At 43.1% G+C, this 23261-nt stretch overlaps 1 protein-coding gene across 2 annotated transcripts in view; it reads right to left on the reverse strand.

Annotated features, from left to right (window-relative positions):
• The window catches only part of PIP4K2A (phosphatidylinositol-5-phosphate 4-kinase type 2 alpha), a 180218-nt gene that overhangs the window by 61133 nt on the left and 95824 nt on the right, over positions 1–23261 (reverse strand). Inside the window, exons 2-4 of one of the 2 annotated variants that reach the window (XM_058432231.1) lie at positions 14697–14794; positions 13001–13097; positions 7100–7222 (exon numbers count right to left, since the gene is read on the reverse strand). In XM_058432231.1, the coding sequence (XP_058288214.1) occupies positions 7100–7222; positions 13001–13097; positions 14697–14794 (318 nt within the window). The remainder of the gene's footprint in view (positions 1–7099; positions 7223–13000; positions 13098–14696; positions 14795–23261) is intronic. The other variant, XM_032169558.2, reaches the window with a different exon arrangement.

A 23261-nucleotide genomic window follows, 5' to 3' on the forward strand; every position in this document is an offset into this window, starting at 1 on the left:
AAAAGCCAGATCCATTTTTCCCACCTCAAGATAAAGAAACTAGTGTACAATGGAGCCAAGCAATGTGCCTAAGATTCCTGTCTAAAGCTTTCTCTGAACTAACCAAAAAGGGCGATTAACAAAGATAAGACTAAACTTCTGTCATTATAATCATAGACTTTTTGTAGCCCTTAAAATGAAGTAAAATTGTTTATGTATTTTTATTTATTATTATCATTTACTTTCTTGCCTTCTTCCAAGGCATGAAGCAGATGTGTGTATTTAAAGGCAGCACAGGCAGGATACGGTGGCTCATGCCTGTAGTCTCAGCACTTTGGGGGCTGGGATGGGTGGATCACTTGAGGCCAGGAGTTCGAGACCAGCCTGGGCAACATGGTGAAACCCCGTCTCCATTAAAAATACAAAAATCAGCCAGGTGTGGTGGTGCATGCCTGTAATTCCAGCTACTTGGGAGGCTGAGGCACGAGAATTGTTTGAACCTGGGAGGCAGAGATTGCAATGAGCCGAGATCGCACCACTGCACTCCAACCTGAGCAGCACAGTGAGCCTCTGTCTCACGGAAAAAAAAAAAAAAAAAAAAAAGGGCAGCATAGTGTAATGGTGAGGGCACTGGTCTGGGATCTAGAACATTCATCAGTTCTTGTAGATTGCATTTAGTCTCTTTGAGCCTCAGTTTCCGGGTCTATAAAGTGATAGAGAATAAGCCTGGGGAGAGAACAGGCTGAATTAGACCTCTACCTTGGATCTTTTATGACTCTAAAAATGGATTTACTCAGCCAGGCACAGTGGGGCACGCCTGTAATCTCAGCACTTTGGGAGGCCAAGGCGGGCAGATCACCTGAGGCTGGGAGTTCGAGACTAGCCTGACCAACATGGAGAAACCCCGTCTCTACTAAAAATACAAAATTATCCAGGCATGGTGGGGCATGCCTGTAATCCCAGCTACTCGGGAGGCTGAGGCAGGAGAATCGCTTGAACCTGGGAGATGGAGGCTGCGGTGAGCCGAGATTGTGCCATTGCACTCCAGCCTGGGCAACAAGAGCAAAACTCGATCTCAAAAAAAAAAAAAAAAAAAAAAAAAGGATTTACTCGAAGACACGACTCGTTGCTCTAGGAAATGCTGTAAAGCATGGGCCTCAGAAGGTGACTCAGGACAACCGTCCCAAGAAACAGAGTCCAATCAGAAGACAGTACAACCATCACCTCGGCAGGGGCCTAATGATGGTTTAGGACACCTGGGCTGAGATGAAAGAGAAGATGCAGTGAAAATAACACTTCACAGATTCCAGAAGTATTCAGGACAATGTCGGCTAGAATGAGCACATGAGCTCAGGGAAGGAGGTCTTATATCTTCAACATAGTCACTGTGCTGCCTCAAAACAGTCTATCTACTGACACTGAATAAGAAACTCCTCAGTGTGCTTTGTTTTGTTGCAAAGGAAAAAGGAATCACAGCATGATGTTGGATGCTTGGACAAGTTGGGAGGCCCTTGATGGAAACAGAGCTTGGGAGTGACCTTCAGGTGTCCCCAAGGGGTCCCTCCATTTATAAATAAATCTCAAAGAGCATTAGAGTTGGAAGCAACCTTGGAGATGATTCCAAACCACTCAATATACAGATAAGAAAACAGACCCAGAGAGCAGAAATGACTTGCCCAACTCAGTTCTCCAACATCAGGTGGGCTGGTGTACATGGAGGGCCCTGCAGGGGCCCTGCCCAGAGCCTCCATCTCCCCCTGCTGTGCTGCTTCCCTGCCTGGGCTCCAGAGTATGGTGGGCATTATGAAGGGACAGTCATTTTTCCATAGTGACATACACCTTCTAATGCCAAGTTAGAGTGTGAGCCAGCTGGCACAAAACCAAACCTGTCTTTAGGTTTTCGATTTTGCCAAGTAAAGTGTGTAGAAAATATCATCAATAACAGCCACAGTGCTAATGCAGTCCAGAGTCTGTTATTTACACTTTTATTAACATGTGTACAAAGCTATCTGGACTCATTCTAGGACTGTTCATTACTTTGCATTAACTGAGTAGGAAGAGTAGGAGCTGTCTTCTCTCCAGGCAGGAGCTGAGACAGATGTGTTTGTGGAATAAGCCTTCGGGACAGGAAGACCGTGCTGCTGTGCCCTGGGCCCAGAGTCAGGCACTCACACAGCGTAACAGAGGGCTGAAGGAGGACCAGCACTTAGCATTTCCTGTGAGTCCTTTTGACTGTGGTGACGATGTCAACCATAAGAATTCTTCACATTTCTGACCATGTGGCCCACTGCATCATGTCTATTTAAATTAGTTTATGTGGTCTGAGAATTGTTGGAGGTTCTTGTTTTCCTCCTGTCACCGGTTTCTGCCTTTAGAAGACTGTCCCATCCACTTCTTCTGCTTAAAACTCCATAGATTTTCTTCACAAAGAATGCCAAAGTTGAAAGGAGCAATCTTTTATACTGGGAGTGCTGAATTCTGGGTTACTCTATATTCTATATGCACTCTCTATACTACTAAGCTGGGAGGATTAAAAAAAAAACGAGAACAGGAAAAAAAGAAATTAAGATGAAATTTGCAAGTTAAGACCAGCTCTGCATGGAAAAAAGAAGGCCTAGCAGAAGGCACCATTTAGAAAAATTCTTTCTCTTCTCAATCACCTAATTTAAAAGGGCAAATCTGAGATGAAGCTGATCCTACCTAAGGCCTTAAAAACATCCTTTAGAGGGCTGGTTTAGTCCTCTTCATCTCCAAAGTAAAATATTCACTTTCTGGAACATTTACCCTTATCTACCTGTCTGTCTTCATGAGAAAGCAGCCAGATAAAATTACCCAGTGAAAACCACCCAGGCTTTGGAGAGATCTACTCTCACTAAAAAACAAATTCCTTGTCGTGGACACACTTGGAGAGTTACATGGTCTGCAATAAAGTGACATTATTTAAATTCAAAATTGGGGGCTGGGCGCAGTGGCTTATGCCTGTAATCCTAGCACTTTGGGAGGCCGAGGTGGGAAGATCAATTGAGGCCAGGAGTTTGGGACCAGCCTGGGCAGCATAGTAAGGCTCTGTGTCTACATAGCATTAAAAAATTAGCCGGATGTGGTGGTGCGTGCCTGTAGTTCTAGCTACAAGGAAGGCTGAGGTTGGAGGATCACTTGAGCTGAGGAGTTCCAGGATGCAGCGAGCCATGATTGCACCACTGCACTCCAGCCTAGTTGACAGAGACTGTGTTAAAAAATAAAAACAGACAGACAAAACTGGGGATTCTGCACCTATCAGTTCAAAAGTGACAATAAGTTATTCCCTAAAGGCCTCAATAATAACTTACATGTTAAAAGGAGAATTTAAAATTTCACAAGGAAGTTTCAGATTGAAAATTCCCAGCCCACAAGGTCTTCCTTCTATTGCTGGCCCCTGCTCACTTCCCTGTGACCTCTCAAACCAGAGATGGGCAAAGGACATAGATGACGACAAAACAGAATGGACCCAGGAAGCAGCTTCAGAGTGTCAGGGTGATCCATCTCAACAGCAATGGGCTGAAGTAAGGGCTTTGAGTCCTCCCTCCAACTCACCCTTCCCACGTCCCTTACTCTGTTATCTGATTATCTGCAAAGAAAGACAGCTGGACTTAATGGTCTCTAAGCTTCCTGCTCATTCTTCTAATTATTATTCTGCTGTCAGTTTGTAGAGACTTAGGAAATGGATGATGATTTACTATTAGTTTATGGGAAAAAAATCTAATAATAAACATGCACAAACTGCAAAAATACACTTTCTTCATTGGCTATTCCTTTTCTTCTTTCTATACCTTTGATAGTTTCATATTATAAATTATGAAATTATTTAAAGTCACCTGTTCTAAATAAAAATACTGATACCATAACCCATCCCAAAAAAAACAACAGCCAAAATCAACTTTGGGAAAAACTGTCTCTTATTGAATAAATTAAACTAGTTTCAACCTTTTGGGAAAAAAATGTCTCTGATTGAATAAATTAAACTAGTTTCAAACTCCAAGCATTCTTCTTCCTTGAGATATGACTCACATATCATATGACTCACCTATTTAAAGTATACAACTCAATAATTGTTTTTAATGTTTTCACCAAATCATGCAACCATGACCACAATCATTTTTAGAGCATTTTCATGACTCCAAAAAGAAACCTGAACCTATCTGCAATCACTCCCATTCCTTCCCCTATCCCCCAGCCTAGAAAGGCCACTGATCTTTGTCTCTATATATCTGCCCATTCTGGACATTTCATATGGATGTAACCATACAGTACACAGGTGTTTGTGATTGGCCCAAACACTGATCTTGCAAGTGCCCTAGACACACTCATCCACCATGAGGCTGTCTCAGGATGAGTGAGGTGACCTGGCAAGTGCTCTCTACTCAGGCCAGCACCCATACACAATTGCAGTGGACACATCACAGCCAAGAAATGTTGCTTCTAAGTTTGCTCCTAGCATAGGGAGCTAGAGAAAAACAAACAGTTGGACAAACATTCAAGTTCTAGGGCAAAGCTGTATGATGCAGGGCAGGTAAGAGTATGACAATTTAGTTCATTTTCGCCTATTTTGCAACTTGGTGAATAAATGTACTTTTTCCCATAGCCAAATACCTTTCCTAACTTACACTATCCTAGCTCAAACCACAAAAGCAGTGTTTGAGGCTCTGGTGCTATCTCGGTCCTCTCAACAGCAAATAAAGGAAGGTAATGATAGATGAAGCTCCCTCTTTAATGCCTTTTTATATTTATAACTGGAAATTTATTGTCCTTTCCCTTAAGAAAAGGATTAACGATGCTGTCCTTTCCCCCCTTCCTCTAAACGTCTGCGCTGAAGATGTTTATTTCCGCAGTCGGAGGTCCAGGATTAGTGGAGCCCCCAGAAGGGGGAAGGAAACATAAATGTCAATTTAATTAGCTCATTCTTATCGCCAATCTTTTCTCTAATAAAAGTGTCCTCATTTAGTAACAGTTACTTTTCCCTGTATTTTTTAAACAACCGAGCATTTTGCATATTTAATTATCTTGAATTAATCACGTAAGTCTTGTATAATTTGTTTTTTTCCATTTTGATAGTCGTTTGTATACATTCTGCTAAAAATCATGTATGAAAAGTTTTTATTTTTAGTTGAAGGAGGGGCCACTTAAACTTTGCCATGCTCAAATATGTAAAGCCACTCTCGTATAAGGGAACATGTCAGTACCGTCCAGAACTCACGTGCCAGCCATCTCCTCATGGTGGCACAGTAATAGATTCAGAGACCTGACAGCTGGGGGGGCCGGAGAGAGCACTGTGTCCCTCTCCTCATGTTACGGATGAGGAAACTGAGACCCACCAGGGGTGAGTGAGTGTCTCATGGTCACAGCATCAGTCACTAAAGATCCAAGACTCAACCAGGCCTCCTAAGTTCCCGGAAATATTCTTTTCCCCAACCCTGGCTACCTGTTTCATGGACTTGAAACCTGGAAACCAATCACTGCCCTGCTGACAGCTCAGGATTACGATTACATGCCTCGAATCACACAGTCCAGGAGACAGGAGCAACTTGTCTGGAGAAGGCTGCTTTCTGGGTCTGCAGTTGACATATCTGAGTGAGCACAGATGGTCCTCTGACCTCGCCAGAGAGTTAAAGACCAACGTGTGAACTTGAACATCATCATCAAGGATTTATTAAATGCCCACTGTGTTCAAAGCCCTGTGTTAAGCTCTTGGGGAATTTCAAAGAAAATCTAAGCTGTGATCTCAAGCAAAGAATAGCTTTCATTATAGAGGGGAGCAAGACACAGTGCAATTTAACACTTATCAATAATTAAACAACTTATCAGAAAAAAAGAATATAAAAATGAAAGGCAGTGACCAACAGAGAAAGGAGCAGAGTTGCAGAAACTTCACAGAGTGCCATGAGACCATCTTTTAAAATCTCAGCTGCTGTTTGACGATGATTACAACACCAGGGGCCCAGCCTGGGCAACAGAGCGAGACTCCGTCTCAAAAAAAAAAAAAAAAACAAAACCAGGGAACTGTCCCCAAGGCTCACGGTAAACACAGCGTTTAACCTGGAGAGAAGCACCCAGTGGCAAGGATGACTGACTGTCAGCTCTCTGTCAAAAGCCACGAGGCAAAACCCAAAGCAGGTTTGAGGTGGGAAACACAGGCTAACAGTAAGCCTGGGGTCCCAGGTGGGGGCAGGAACAGTAATTTGCTCAGCTCATAAACAGGACCTGAAGCAGTGCAAGAAATGCCTGCTGATCCTGACAGGCTGTGAGGGAGCTTCCCCCAGTCTATCAAGAGGCTGTCCAATCAGAGAGGGGCCTCCCTTGGGTCTCAGCCTTGGTGCGTCTCTGAGCTGGGTGGAGTTTCCTTCCAGGGCAGCTAACCTGTGAGGACAAACGGAGCAAACCCAACAGGCAACAACTGGTAATACAGGAATGACAGTGTTTAGGCATTCGAGGAGCAAGCACAGGGGTGATGATGTAGGTTGAGCGTTAAGAGTTGGACCAAGGAGGAGTCCCACAAGCATGTCTGTGCCAATCTTCCCCACAGCTGGACCTCTGTTCCAACCTCATTCAGAGTTGTGACCCAAGATGCCCAATGCAGGCCACAAGCCTCACCAGGTATCCCACCACCATGGCCAGTCAACAGGTCAAAACCTCAACTCCATCTTCCTTTCTATCCACCGGTAGCCCCAAACATCCCTCCCTCTGTGACCCGCATCCCTGCTCTCTTAGCCTCTCGGGTCCCAGTGCCTCTGTGGCTCTTGTCCTTTGCCACTGGCCACTGAACCTGTGGGTTTACTTCTCTCAATGTCTTTTGAAGCTGCTCCATGCTTTACATGGTGGGTGACAGAGGCTTGGCTCACTGGGATTTCATAGCCTCCTGATTTCCTTATCTCCCTTCTATGCGTTCTATAAATTACAATGCAGTTAGCTTTAGAAAATAAAGACTTCGGGTGGGTGCAGTGGCTCACATCTGTAATCCCAGTACTTTCGGAGGCTAAGGTGGGCAGATCCCTTGAGCCCAGGAGTTCGAGACCAGCCTGGGCAACATGGCAAAACTCTGTGTCTACAAAAAATACAAAAATTAGTTGGGCATAGTGGCACATACCTGTAGTCCCAGGTACTCAGGGGGCTGAAGTGGCAGGATCGATTGAGCCCAGGAGTTAGGTGGCTGCAGTGAGCCGAGATTGTGCCACTGTACTCCAGCCTGGGCAACAGAGTGAAACTCTGTCTAAAAAAAAAAAAAGAAAGGAAGAAAAAGAAAAAAGAAAAGAAAATACAGACGTCATGACATCGCCATTCCCCTGGCAAAACCCACAGGGCTGCTCGCTGGCAGCAGAATCGACCCAGTGTCCCTAGTGTCTTTGTGTCTCTTGCTATTTTAACATCTTTATCCCCCACCATTCTGCCACCATCCAAATACCTTCACATTTCATGGGCTCTCCTGCCTTCTGCTTGGGCCCAGAGGGTTCACTTCTCTTCAAAGTCCCCATTAGCCCTCACTCACTTTCTTTCACAAGTATTTCTTATTTACTTATTTATTTTTCATGTTTTTAGAGATGCTGTCTCACTATGTTGCCCAGGCTGGTCTCGAACTCCTGGGCTCAAGAGATCCTCCTGCACTGGCCACCTGAGTAGCTGGGATTACACGTGTGGCCATTGTCCTGACTGCAAATATTTCTTAAGTGCCTGGTGAGCCGAGCATTGTGCTAAACGGGGGACAGGCAGCCAGGAAATACAAACACTGCTCCCGCTCTCAGGCAGTTTAAAGTCAAAGTGAGAAATCTACAAGTGAAAGTTTCAGAGGATAGACTTGATATTCTAGAGATAAAGGCAGAATTCCCGCTGCCCCACTTCAAGTTTAGTATACACTGAAGGTCTTAACACTTTAGAATTTTATTTCTAAACTTGAAATAAGAACATCAAAAGTTTAAAATGTTAGCTTTTAAAATTAATTATTTTAAAATTAGAATTCTCTGTTACAAACACAAAGAAGAAAGGGCATCAGATGTGAATAATGAGGGATTCTAATTTAGGAGACACAGTAGGGGAAAAGCAAACCTGACATTATCCTCCACAGTGAACAAGAGGCCTCACTCTCAAATGTGTGGTCTATTTAGGTATAATAGCATCAGCTGCCTCCTGCATAACTTTTTTCTGGGAGGCAACCCTCTCTGGCAGCTACTAAATGTAACTGAAGCCTCTGTTTGACTTCCCAGGGCTGTTTAATGTTCTTCATGAAAATCTGCACCCCTCTTTCCAGTCTCTCTGGGTATGAACATAAGAGACGATCAAATGAGTGTAAGAGACTGGAAGGAGGGGTGCAGATTTGCATGAAGAACATTACAAATCAAGATGCTGGGTTTCTGTAAATCTCGTTAGCATCTAATACAGAATCTGGTATGCAATAGTTTTTAAAGAAAGTGATGCTTCACCCTTTCTTCTCTCTGCATTCCCTAAAACGGCTAGCACAGAGCCTGACATGTGGTAGGTACAAACAAATACTTCCACTGGATAATTATGCATGAAATCCCAGACCTCAGGTGATCAGGGCTTAAGGGGGCAGTGGTAATGGTAGACACAGGACTGCGGCTATAGTCACAGAAGAGGCCTCCTCCCAGGCAGCATTCATCCTGAAACACACCTTTAAAATATGACGATGGATATCATGCTGGCCAAACAATGATCAGAACCCTGATGCCACACTGATTCAACCCTGAGCATATTACAAACCAATCATGCAATTTAAAAATGCCCTAATGAATTGGAAAAAGTTCTGAATCTAGAAGCACTGGTTACACACATGCGCGAGCACACACACACACACACACACACAGAGGTTTACATATGTATGTTACATGTTACTGTTATTAACAATGAATATTCTAGAATTGTTCTTTGAATTTGTCTTTAACGACAAGGAAAAGTCATTTTTAAAAGATATTCCAGAAATCAAAACCAGAGGAAAGATACAAATGTTTACTGAGAAAGCAGGAATGTTTTCATTTTTCATTTCATTATCCTTTTCATTTATCTTAAAAACTTTTTAAGAAGTTTAAATTCACCGGTAGGGGTCAATTGCGTAGGTTACTTAACTATGTTCTACTTTAATCAGAGTGGTCTCCACGGACCAATATCTACTTTCTTCAGGTGTAGCAAAAAGGTGGTCACACAAATAAGACAAGTCGGGACCATTTACCCACTTGGCTGAATGGAAAGGTCTGAATACGAGATAAACCAGACGATGGAGCCCCTAACCACCACATTGATTTAGAGCCGCTTGTCCAACATGCAAGCAGATTGGAAAAATAAACACAGCAGGCAATGCCTGTTCTCCTTCTGCTATCCAGTGTCCTCCAAAACACTATGAGAGCCTAGGTCACTGATCCTACTTTCCAAGTCAGTTGGGAAAGAGTATTCAAAAAGCAGCTCACATTGATAAGCTCAGAAAAAGAGTTGGGTTTTTTCCGATATACGCCGTCTTCAGCAGCCAGTACCCAGGAGTGACAGAGGCAGCCGGTGGGAGACTCTACTCAGCAAAGGCACATTAGCAAGCTCCGGGAAAGGAAAACAACGTTGCTTTTAGTCATCTGGTGCCACATGTGCCAAACGATACCTGTTACTTGGACTGGGCATGAGGATTGAACTGTCTGGGCAGTAACAATGTGTCAGGCAGCTGGAGCCCCAGGTCCTGGCCCCTGCCCGTCTGCTGCCTGAATCCCTGCAGTACACAGGGGCCTGCAAGGTGACCCTGGAGCCAGAGCTGTCACAACTGCCCTCCTTTCTTAAAAACCAAGTAGCCAATAGACTGGGATACAGCCCCAGATTTACGATCCTGTTTTCAGTTGGAACTCAGGGTCCCTGACCCTGCTGAAGAATTTTAAGAGGTACAGACACTGGGAAAGAAATACAGGACTGAGGAGGGAAGAAGAGTATACCTCTGCAGTACTAAAGTGACTCTGAATACACACTTTTTCTTTTTTTCTTTTTTTTTTAATAGAAATACAGTTGCCAAAGAGAAAGCAGCAATTTAAATACCAAAAGCAACAGGCAGAGCTAAGGAAAGGAGGAGTGTTCGAATGATTAATCACATTCACACCACTCTCCCCAACAGGGAGCTCTCATGTGAAGAGTTTAACAGACTTGCCAATTAGTTACTTGTGAATCATCCTCCACTTTCCTAATTTTCTTTCAAAGTTTGTACTCAGCAATTTGCACTGACTTCAATATCAACTTACGTAGTTTTCTTTGTAGGTGAAAAAAAGGGAAGGAAAACCAGTTCATGTCTTTGCATTTCAGCAACTAAATTGGTCATCTGAGGAAATTTTAAAAACTACTTTTCTCTGCTGCAGTGCAGAACTCAGATCGTAATGGGTTCATTTTGGATCTCATTTGACAGAATTGATTATGACAAGAAATAGAAAGACTTTATTTCAATAATGAATTGAGGAATCTAACAAGATAAGATGCATGGGCCCTCAAAAGTCAGTCTCTGTGAAATGCCAGTGAAATTGTTTTATTAAAACAAAACCCAGCCAAACAAAAAAAGGATGTGGACAGAAGGAGGAACACACTGGTGTTCAGCTTTTCTTAAGGCAGAGGAGATTTTCTTAAGACACTGAAGGTATCTGCTGTTAATTCCTTTAAAAAAAAGCATCTAGTTCATTTTCAGGTGGCCTCTTTAAATTTAGTAATGGATCTAAAATGATACAGAATTAAATTTTAATTCCAGAGAAACGCTTTTTACTATTCTAATAATTATCTGTTAATTATTTTTACAGCAGTAAATTTCAAGTCCATAACTGTGATCTAAGTTCTCTCTTAAAAATTAAGCCCCAAGGCCAGGTGCACTGGCTCATGCTCTGAGAGGATGCCTTGAGGCCAGGAGTTTGAGACCAGCTTGGGTAACATAGTGAGACCCCAAGCTCTACAAAAAAAAAAAAAAAAAAAAACTTAGCTGGGCATGGTGGTGCACACCTGTAGTCCTAGCTACTCTGGAAGCTGAGGTGGGAGGATCACTTGAGCTCAACAGTTTGAGGCTGCAGTGAGCTATGATCACATCACTGTACTCCAGCCTGGGCGACAGAGCAAGACCTTGTCTCAAGAAAAAAAAAGAAATGCCCTAACAGGAGTGTTGGCTCCCATGCAGTTTTAATAGCAAATGAGCAACCACATCCTTCCTGTCCCACTAGCCAGCCCTCAGCTCTTCTGTGTACACAGAGCCTCAGCTCAGGGTCTGGATCTCCATGCAAACCACAACCCCAGGCCATCTTGAGACAATGTCACTGGCAGCCTGGTCAGCACTGCTTTCTCCAAACATGGCAGCCTCTCTCATGCCTGAGCAAACATATGAGAAATTCCTGGAAATTTTTGGCAATGGTACAGAGAGAGCAGTGGGAGCACAGATCTTTAGGAAAGTGTGCTAACTATCTCAGTTTGCCTCAGGGACCCTATTCTTCAGAGGAAAATACAGGGTAAGCTCTATCAGTACTCAATCTGTAGTCACCCAGGGTGGCAATATGTCACTTAATGCAGGATAAATTCAGATTTTAAATTGAGGGCAAATTAGGACTAGATTTGAAGGGACTTAAGTCAGTATATGTTGAGCATCCTTTATTTGAAATGCCTGGAGTCAGTCATATTTCAGATTTCAGAATATTTGCACAGATAATGACATATCTCGGGGATGGGATCCAAGTCTAAACACAAAATTTATCTATTTCATATACACCTTATACACATAGCCTAAAGGTAATTTTATAAAGTATTTTAAATAATTGTGTATATGGGCCGGGCGCGGTGGCTCACGCTTGTAATCCCAGCACTTTGGGAGGCCGAGGCGGGTGGATCACGAGGTCAGGAGATCGAGACCATGGTGAAACCCCGTCTCTACTGAAAATACAAAAACTTAGCCGGGCGTGGTGGCGGGCGCCTGTAGTCCCAGCTACTCGGAGAGGCTGAGGCAGGAGAATGGCGTGAACCCGGGAGGCGGAGCTTGCAGTGAGCCGAGACTGCGCCACTGCACTCCAGCCTGGGCGACAGAGCGAGACTCCATCTCAAAAAAAAAAAAAAAAAAAAAATTGTGTATATGAAACAAAGGCTGTGTTGAGCACTTAACTGGAATTTTCCACTTGTGGCATCATGTTGATGATCAGAAAATATTCGATTTTGAAGCATTTTGGATTTCAGATTTTCTGATTGGGATGCTCAACCTGTCCCTTAGATTTCTGCTTTTAAAAAAAATCCTTAGCATTAACGAATCTGGTTCGCTATATGAAACTTGGGTAACCAATGTCAAATCCTTTCTTAGAAAAAAATGATCATGGCTCAACAGTTATTTAAAGAGTTAAAATAGATGTTTAAAAGTGAGAATGAAGGACCAGGCCAGTGTGGGGAGGAGAGCAGCAGTGCACATTTTTATGTGGTGGGAATCAAGATGAAGAGGAAGACGCATCACAGGACACACCCAGGATGTTGGGTTCCTAGTGCTGACCACAGTGCTATGGTCACTCCACAGTCCAGCACTGCAGTGCACAAAGGGTGCCCTTTGACAAAAATGCTGTGGCAAGAGTCTGACCAACTTGAAAAGCAGCAAATCAGCAAGATAAAGATTCCTGAGAGTCCTAAGCAGCCTCTACAAAGATAGAAAACATGCACACTCACACAGGCTACTGACATGTCTGACAGCAGAAATTAACAGGCGGCTCTGCTAGCCTGTTAATTTCCACCTGGAAATGAGAGTATTATGTAAAACCCTCACATGCTCAGTCTCCTTCCAAAGAACCGTAATATATTTTCCTACTGACTTTTATACCGATATGATATGTACAGAGGTCCCCAATCAAGAGAACCCTTTACTTCAGCATGAACATTAAAAACTTCTTACGCAAAATGAAAATTACTATTATATAATACTTTTATTGACAAAAATATAGATCCTAATTTACAGAGCAAAAGGCATGGCAAAACCCATTTCCTGCTGGAAGCAAATGTTACAAATGCAACTCACCTGGAAATCTTGATCATCAATTCCAAACCTCTCCCGCAGGTTACGGAAGACCATCGGGCAGTATTCCTTAAACTTGAAATGGCTCGGCATGTTTTCTCTGAAACAGTCACAGCGTGGAATAAAGCTCAGAGAGAGTCAATCAGACTTGCATCTGCCACCACTGAGTTCCACAGGTAGCCAAAGAAGGGTTCGGGGTTCACTGTCTACCAAAAGGACAGGTGTGCTTCCTAGAACCAGGTACAACCCGCAGGAAGATCCAGGAGACACAGGGGGCTAGACGGATGTCTGTCTGTCTCCTTTGTCACAGGCACGCTTGGACTATGTGACCTCTTTAAATCCTGGCCACACACTGCAGCCATTCCTCAAAGAACAAGAGGTGGGGAAGGAAGGGGCCAGGCAGGGGGATCAGTGAGGGAAAAGCACAATGGCGGGAGAATGAGTTAGGAAGAGGCAGCGGAGCAAGGTTCTCTCTTAGCTACTGCCGAGGAAAGGAGGGCCACTCGCTCACCCCCTAAAAGGCCTGTTTTATATAAATGCAACATTCTAAATTTGCATAGAGAAAATTCTCTCAAAGTCAGCTTCTAAACACTGTTACGAGAAAAATTAACACATCAGCTTCACATAAGGACAATGGCCCCCTGAAGACATTTCATAATTGGTCTGGCACGGTGGCTTACACCGCTCACTTGTAATCCCAGCACTTTGGGAGACTGAGGTGGGAGGACTGCTTGAGGCCAGGAGTTTGAGGCCGGCCTAGGGAACATAGTAAGACCCCTGTCTTTACAAAAAGTTTTTAAAAAAAATCAACTGGGCATGGTAACTGCACCTGTAGTCCCAGCTATTCGGAAGCCTCAGGAAGGAGGATTGCTTGAGCCCAGGAATTTGAGACTGCAGTGACATATAGTTTCGCCACTGCACACCAGCCTGAGCAACAGAGCAAATCCTGTCTCAAAAAAAAAATTTCATAATGATCCTCACATGGGAGTGATTTGAGGTTCACCTAATCATTCAGAATTGTTTCCCTCTTTGTGTTCCCACGCAACCAGATATGCATATAAATTATACATATGAACACACCCCTCCCTTACCATACTTTGCACACTGAACTATAACAGTTTTTGTATGTGTCAGTTTTTGTACTCTGAGCCCCTTGAGGGCAGGGCCATGTCTTCTATATCATTGCATATCTAGCGCTCAGTGGACCACCTAACATGTAATAGGTGCTCCATAATGACGTCTAAAACGACATTCAAATGAAGGAGAAATGTTCTCAATGCCCAACATGGCATCTAATTGTGCCTTATGAAAATGTACCTTCGGTCTTTATTGTTCTATGATGGAGTCATTGCTGTTCATAAATCATCATTTTCAAAGTTCTGTGTACAAGAGCAGAGGTTCATAACTGCTCAAAAATCCAAGCAATTTACAGCTTCAAAAATTTGAATTATAATGAGAATATCACTTTCAACGTATAAGATATTCATAGAGAACAATATGCCATATGGCAAAGGATATTATCCCAGAAAGCCTGCTGTTGCTTCTCTAAAAATGACAGATGGTTATGTTTATCACAGGATTAACTTCATCAGCAAAACTTTACTCCCACCCATTGACAAATTATGTGATTACAAAAATTCACAAAACTTGTACTCCCAGCAGCCACGCTAGTCTTATGAAAGGTTATACTTGTACTTACTTGTTAAAAAGGTGATTGTCCACCTTTATTTTTGAATAGGCTTTGAAGTCATCTGGCATCAACATAACAGGGATTTGAACATGGCTCAGTTCATTGATCTAGAAAAATATAAAATAAATAGCATGGGTTATTACAATCCAGGTGAGGAGGACTTGACTTGAATGTGTACCTTGGGAAAAAAAACATGGTGGACACAGGAACTTCTCTTCCCACCCACCCACCCACCCTCCTTCCCTCTGCCATCATAGTCTCTCTTCCTGTCTTCCTAATTCCCACTTCTTACATCTGTCTGATGCTGGGTCCATGGTGGCCACCGGACGGCAGTGGTGAGGGAGATTGAATCCTCATGCCACCTGTCCCTGCTTCTTGCCCATCCACTCTCCCTACCTTCCCTCCAGAACCTCATCCCACAGCCCTTTGGTCACATGTCCAGGACAACTTCCCTCTGTAAAGAAAATGTTATCTGAGAAAGAAAGCTTTTAAATTTTTCATGTAAATATTTGTTGGATTAATGGACGTGATTTATATATTGAACTTCAAGAACAACACTCATCTGTGTGCTCTTTATTTCCCTTACAGGAAATAAGTTTAAAAATAAAGATTGGGGTGGGGCATGAATTTACCAAAAGAAGAACCTCCATTCAGGGAAGGAAGAAGACACGTGGCCCCAGGACTATAAGAGAAGGAGGTGGGTTGGACATGAGTCAAGAACAAAAGCAAAGATGTGCTTCCAAAGGACAAAGGGTAAGATCAAGTTCCAGTGAATGACAGGGACAGCTTTGGACACGATTTTGAAAAACCTGAACTTTCTCTTGGTTAACTATTTTTGCTTGTTGACTTTCCTTGTTTCTAGCAATAAAAACCATGTCAAAGATTTATGCTTCCAGTAGGATAGAAGGCAGGTACGCTGAAGGATTCTCAGTTACAAAAACAAAACAAGCAAACAACAAAAGAATGAGCTGCTTGATAGAGCAGAGTTTTTTGTCTTTTTTAAATCACATGCTGGGTTCACAGACAGTAGAGGGAATCTCCAAGACACCTTTCTTCCCCCAAAGTGAGTTTAATCCACAGGGAGTGTGGGGACAATTAAGCAAGCCTGAAAGGAGGGACTCTGAGGACAAACGCCAGTTTCAACACTTACTTGGGCCAAACGAAAGCTGGGAGCTCAACAAAGCCTTCAACATTAACCTGAGATCCCTGAAGGAAGCCTTTGAAAGTGGCCCCAACACCTGGCGGAAGTAAACGCAAATGATCTCTGGAGGAGAGCACCCCCTGCCAGGCCTCCAGGCTTCTCACAGATGAAGATCAATCAAACATGAGCTCACAGAGATAGCAACGACTGATTAATATTTTCAAGACGTTAGTTACTAAGATGATCAGATACAGAATTTTTTAAGCTATGAGAAATTATACAGAAATAGAAGATGTACAAAAGATGATTATATTTGAAAAAATAATGATTCAGAATTTTCCACAATTAATGAAAGTTATAAATCTGTAGATACAGTTGGGCACAGCGGCTCATATATGCAATCCCAGCAATTTGGGAGGCTGAGGCAGGATGACTGCTTGAGCCCAGGAGTTTCAGACCAGCCTAGGCAACAGACTTCGTCTCTAACAAATAAAAATATAACAAAAATTAGCTGGGCGTCGTGGTGTGCACCTGTAGTCCCAGCTACTTGGGAGGCTGAGGAAGGAAGATCACTTGTATCCAGGATTTCGAGGCTGCAGTGAGCTGTGATTGTACCACTGCACTCCAGCCTGGGTGACAGAGTGGATCCATGTCTGTTAAACAAAAAACAAACAACAACAACAAACAAAAAAAGGCAGAATACTCAAAGCAATATATAAGTAAGAATATTCAAAGCACACCTAGATACGCTGTAGTTAAACTAAAGAAGGCCAAATGCAAAGAAGAAAGGAATGGTGGCCAGAGAGAAAAGGCAAACACAACAGAGGAATGATAGTGACAGCTGACAGCTAGCTTCTCAAACCCACTGAACGAAAACAGGAATCTAACATCATATAGCTTCTCCAGTTCACTTTACTCAAGTATCTTATGATACTAAGTCATTCCCAGAGTATATCTATGAAAAATTAAAGTTTATATATCTTTATGCTATCAGTGGAATATCAAAGTTTGAAAAATAACAGAAAAGGAAAATTATAATGGAAATCCAAGTCCTGCGATAATAAACACAATGCGAATGAAGTTGAATGCCAACTCGATCAGCACTTCGATATCTTGTGGAACAAGAGAAAGTGAAACCCAACGTGGCGGTGGGATTGGACACTGATTATTTAAATGCACGTGATGCGTTCAGAAGATCCTCCAAAGCTTTGATGCCTCCTCAGGCTGCTTAAATCAGTATCGCTTAACAGAGTCTTCTCAGAAAGGAAACAGGAAACCAGAAATTTTCTGCATCCTTTTGCTTTATGGTACCTGCTCTGGAACATGTTTTGTGGAGAAAATATGAAAACTTCAGCCAACATGGAATAAGTAAACTGAGAATTTTCCTTATTGATTTTCCTTCCCCACCCATCCTCGTGTCAGCACAACCTTTAAGACTCCACTCTGTGCTGGGCACAGCTCGGACACCAGTCTTTGCCCTCTTGGGGCTTATGGTCCAGAGGGGCAGACACATTAACTGAAGAACTGCCCCAAGTGTAGAACTCTAACAATGACAGAGTCAGGAGGGAGAAGCACATTGGGCCATGAGCAAGTATGGAAAAGGCCCAGGCCAGATGGGGGAGGCATGTGAGGCTTCCCTGGGCAGCAATGGCTCGTGGAGAAAGGAGAGGGCAGGTGAATAGAGCTTCCATGAAGAAGGCGAGTCCTGGAGAGGAGGGGGAACTGTTAATGGGAAAACAGTGCAGAAATAGAAAAGATGCGTGGCATGAAAGGGATGAACAGCAGGCCCAGGAGCACCGGGAAGCGGCTGCTGTAGAGTTGCACCAGACAGAGGAGAACAGCTCAGCAGAGGGCAGAGGAGGCAGCAGAGATGAAGGAAGCAGACAGACTCCAGCATGCTGAAGTGCTGAAATCTACAGAGCTTGATGACAGACTAGAAATGTAGGGAAAGATGGAGGGAGTGCTGCATGCATGTGGGGGTAGCTGGTGGGTCCAACGACTGGCACAATGCATCTTAAGAGTTCAGTTTTGAGCTTGTTAAATTTCATGTGCTCTTGGGACATCTAAGTGTCAACGTCAGGTAGGCCGTGGACAGGTGGGTCTGAAGTTCCCAGGGGCAGCAGGGGCAAGAGATAAAGATGTGTGTATCTGTGCATCAGACATTAGCTCCCCAGAGGAGTGGATGAGGTAACCTGGGGAGGGGATGGCATGAGGGGGAGGAGGGCGGAGAAGCAGTCTTCAAGAACAGGAACGTTTCAAAGCCTAGAGAAGAGGATGAGAAAGGGGAAAACTGCTATTGAGGCAGGAAGTGAAAAAGCACAGGGCTACCCAATGGGAGTGAAGGGAAAAGGGAGTTCAAACATGCTATGGGAGGAACATGACGCTTTTGAGAAGGCAGGGACTGGCAAATGTCAGCCAGATTGAACGGCACGGGAGGTCCTTGGCAACCTTGGCAGAGTTGTTTCGGTGGAGTGTAGCAATGGAACCCAGACTGAGGTAAGTTAAGGAAATGCTGGCACTGCACATGGCTGATTTCTAAGGAGCCTGGCAGGGAAGGACAGGAGCGAGATGAAGAGGGATGGGGGACAGAGGGAGGACCTGAGAGAGAAGGGACATTCTGTAGCACTTCTCGAGAAGGTGGAAGGGGATGGGATCCAAGCATGCAGGAAGGAGAGGCTCTGAGGGGGAAGCGACTTTCCTATTCACAGGAGGGAAAAGAGATAGGTGTCGTGGGGAGATGGCAGAACTGATGGAGGGAAGACGGGGCTCCCATCCACTGGCTCCTATTTTCTCTGGGAAGTAGGGCCAAGGCCACCTGCTAAGAGTGAGAAGCAGGCTGAGGACTTCAAAGGTTAAAGAGAACCCAGAGAGCTTAAAAAAGGGACTGCAGAATGTGGATGGCCAAGTTTAAATAGAGACAGGAGGCTGAGCTTCTGGGCAGAGCTGAGCGTCATCCACAGTTTGTGATGGTTCATGTACAGGAACCAAGAGAACCTGTGGATGACATTCCTCATTCTGGCAGAGCTCAACCCCAGGGTGCAGGTGCAGAGATGGGATGACAGGGGTCCTTCAGGATGGAGGGTGTTTGCTGGCTGAGTGTGACATAAAGGGGAAAGGAGTTCCAGGACCATCACTTGGAAATGGAAAGTGAGTACAAAACAAGATCCCTGACCGTAAGGAGTTTTCCACTGTAGTCGATGGCGCAGGACCTTCACACGTAGTAAAATACCAAGCAGCACACCAGACAACAAGTGCCACAGATGCACAGAGCAGGAGCCCATGGTCACGGGTGTGGGTGACGGGCTTCTTGGAAGGAGAGCAGCCCTACTTGGCCTTTGAGGGATGGAGAGTTCTGACTACTGTGTCATTGAAATGTCAGGGAAACACAAACTTTTAGCTATTCCCCATCTTCCAAAACCAGACTACCCCAAGAGGTAGAGAATGTTTGGTCCTCTTTATCTAAGAAGACAAGAAATGAGACAAGAAGAAAAATCAAAGATAGTTACACTTATATCTTGGTTTACATGGAATCATAAGATGCTGAAATTAAAAAAGAATTTCGGAGATCATATAGGCTAACCTCTCATTTTGCAGATTGTAATATGTCCTGGTAGAGCAGTATCTGTACCCTCATAATTGAGTAGTGGGGCAGGATATTGAGTTAGATCTGACAGCTACTTTATGCCTACTTTATTTTTCTTCCAGTTGGCCTTTCATTCTTTACATTTGCATCACATTGCTTTTGGCTTTATTTCCCCTCGAGATTCCCCCCAGAAAACTTCTTGGTCAGGTGGTAGCTAGATTTAATGACTTGTAAACAAACACTTCACAAAAGAGAGGATCTACTACTTAAAAGAGAAGCTTTTAATTAGCGAACTATTTTTTCAATAGTGTACCTATGAGCCCCTACATTATTTTTTTCTACAATACGTTTTATTTTGTTGTATATGAGGCTTAGCGATCATCAGTTTTACTGAAATGGATTACTTGCAGAGCTGACTAGTAACTGAGAAGACATTTAACTTCCTGAAAAACTCTCTCCTTTAGCCTGTTACTTTGCTTTTACCCAAACTAAAATATATTGCTTGTCTCTAGTTCAAATTTTGGTGCAAATGCAGGTAATGGCAATGAGCTCCCAGCTTGAAGAAGGCTGAGTTAATCCTATTTGTTAACTTCAATATTTTATATAGAGCTCTGGGCTGTGAACTTTCAGACTTCAAAATAAAGATTCTTGGGTTTCAAAGTCTCCAGTTTTAGAAAACTTTAAATTGTTAGTTTGGCATCCTACCTAGACCAACCGTTCTATATGATCTACCCTAAAATTGATAACTAACAGTGGTTTATCATCATTATTTTACACTTATTATCAGGATTTTTTTTTTTTTTAAAGATAGGGTTGCTCAGGCTGAAGTGCAGGGGCATGATCATGGCCAACTGCAGTCTTGAACTCCCAGGCTCAAGCGGTCCTCCTGCCTCAGTCCTCTGAGAGCTGGGACTACAGGCGCACACCACCATGCATGGCTAATTTAAACAATTTTTTTGTGGTGACAAGGTCTTGCTATGTTGCCTGGGCTGGTCTCAAATCCCTGGGCTCAACAGATCCTCTTGCCTCAGCCTCTCAAAGTGTTGGAATCACAGGCATGAACCATCCCACCTGTCCTTTCATCAGTATTTTATAAACAAAGAATTGACACTTTTCTAAGATACTTATATTGGGAACACACACACACATAGTTCTATCTATATGTTACATAATATTCATAAAGGAAACAAAAAGATTTGTGTTAACCATTACTATTTTGAAGGAAAGAATCATACACCCTTTATAGGAATAAGCATACATTGTGAAATCCAAACAGTTTTTAATTCATGAAGATGAAAGTGGTTTTTGAGTTTATTAAAATTTTCTTAGGTTAGCTGAACAAAGTAAAAGCACCAGTTATACTATCACATACAGGCCACATTTAAGGTTCAGGTTGCAAATATTCAATAAAATTCTCACAGCAAAAGAGCAATATCACTTCATACTTAATGGTTGTCAAATACTTAATGGTTGTCAATCCCCTTTGGCAAACACAGGATAGTTCTCTCTTTGTACTGCCGGTCACACTCACAGGCCTGTAAAACAAGTGTATTAGAAATTCCCTGCCCCACACAGAGCGGCTGGAGGCTGGGGCCCCAGGGCGTCCTGGGAGCGACTTCTTGTTCCTGTTTATGCCGTGCCAGTCACCCCCAAATAGCAGGTGTGGGTCTGCACTGCCTTGCTGCCTGGCCATCGGGCATCAAAGTTGCCCATGCTGGGGCTCCAAAGATGACATAAAATAAAGCAGCTTTGTTGTCCGCATCAATAGAAACAGGGTCAAAGGGGGCAGAGAGGGCTAATGCAGAGCGCCAAAATGTCCCTGATTATGGTATGACTCAAGAGTGGGGGCAGGGGAGAGAGCAGAGGGGGAGCTGACATGTGGCAGGGGGAGGGAGGAAGCCAGGGAGAGCTCCTCAGTCTTGGCTCAGCTTTACCCTAACTCACTGCCACACTTGGCACTAACCTTATGGCTCGTGCTAGGCGCACATGTGCCAAGACCCACGTGAGGCACTCTAGACACAGTATCTTATCTGATCTTTACAACCCAAGGGGGTAGAGGTGCTATTATCGTGCCCATTATACAGATAAGGAAATTGAGGCTTAGTGAGATTAGAGAAGGTCCAAGCTATTAAACAGTAGAGCTGTACCTGGAACTCAGCCCAATCTTAAATCTTCTTCTGCCAACCTAACTCACATGAGTTACCTGGACTATAAAATACAGGGAGCTGGACTGGCTAAGCCCAAGATACTTTCAAATTCCTAACAGCCAGTGAGATAAGATTCCTAGCAACTTCATAAGACATCTGCCTGAAATTTAAGTCTTCATTGTGTTAAAAAAAAAAAAAAACTTCCAAAAGATTCCTTATTTAAAAAAAAAAAATAGTAATTAAGTACATGTTTAGGACAGATGATGAAATACACACTTAACTGAATATGTACCATGGGCTACTACAATTATACCAGTGTAAATCTGGAAAGAACTGTGTGACTGAAAAGTTGTCATCTAACATTTCTTGTCATTTTAAAAAAGGGAAAATAAATACTCCTCAAAGCTCCATTAAATCTTAATGAATCATACACAGTATCCTTGAAGGATGTAAAATCTATTTCTAAGGCAATTATTTATTAAAGCCAATTGTCTCAGTTTCCTTCGTGAAAAATATAATTAACACAAAACACAGTAACATTTATGTGGGCCTTTCCTTTTAAATTACTATATAGCCCAACTCAGAAAAGGCACCTCGATTCCTCTCCTGAGCAAGGCATTGAAATTTACATCACATGCAAGTTCCCTCCAACACTGCGAAACACACAGGTTTGTTTTTTTGTGTGAGATTGGCTGACTGCAATGAGTATCACTCCTGCAGATGTAAGACTAAATTCACAGTGGCAGGAAAAGAGAGGTTGCAATTAAGCTGCAAAAATGGGAATACTAAATAGCTACTGGACAAGGAATAAATAAGTGAGACCCAGCTGGTAACGGTTCTGAAATTAAGGCATACAGAGGTGCCCCCACAAAGCCATCCCACAGTGTGACATTTAAAAAATAAACCTCACTAATTTATATCATTTTTAAGTCAAGCAAAGAATATGCTCATAAATTCTGAGAGGCATTATTAATGACACTTAATTAATTCAGATATATTCACCCTAAACACTATGTTCTCAGACTAATACATAATTAGTAATTGGTTTTCATTCAGCCAAGAATATGCAAAAAGAACCAAAAAAGCCTCTCACATGTAGAGGAGACACTGAGATACTTAATCTGATTATAATGAAGACAATTCCCTACAAATTATGACATACTGAGATGAAACAGGAAGCACCCCTTGTGTGGAGCCCCTGCTGGGTATAAAGGCTGGCAGAGGTGGCGGGGGGCCTGGAGGGGGAGCTATTTCATGGCAGCATGAGCATGGAGGGAGACAGGAGATGTCGAGAGTGAGTTGGGAATTATCTTGAAAGGCCCGTGCATCCCTCCTCAAAAATCTCAAGATACAGATTGAAAAAGGGCTCACTTTATCTCCCAAGATACATTTCTACTACTTAAATATGAGGGCCTATTTTAAAACATAATTCAATAACAAAAATAACCAGAGCGAGGTAAGCACAAAGGGTTCAAGATCAATGAAGGCCCAACAGGAAGAAGTGTAACGCATAACTTGATATGATGATTATTCTGGATACTACTTTAACTTTAATTAATTTCATAGGGAAATCGAACAGTAAATATGTCATACCAGATTCCCTAGACTTTGCAAGTTTTGCAATTGCTTCTGGCTTCTACAAATGGATGCTCGCTAGCTTCATGACCTAAAATGTGATATGAGTTCACCATTATAGATAAAAA

This window comes from Hylobates moloch, unplaced genomic scaffold (assembly GCF_009828535.3).
Source record: "Hylobates moloch isolate HMO894 unplaced genomic scaffold, HMol_V3 SCAFFOLD_2, whole genome shotgun sequence".
Classification (NCBI taxonomy): Eukaryota; Metazoa; Chordata; class Mammalia; order Primates; family Hylobatidae; genus Hylobates; species Hylobates moloch.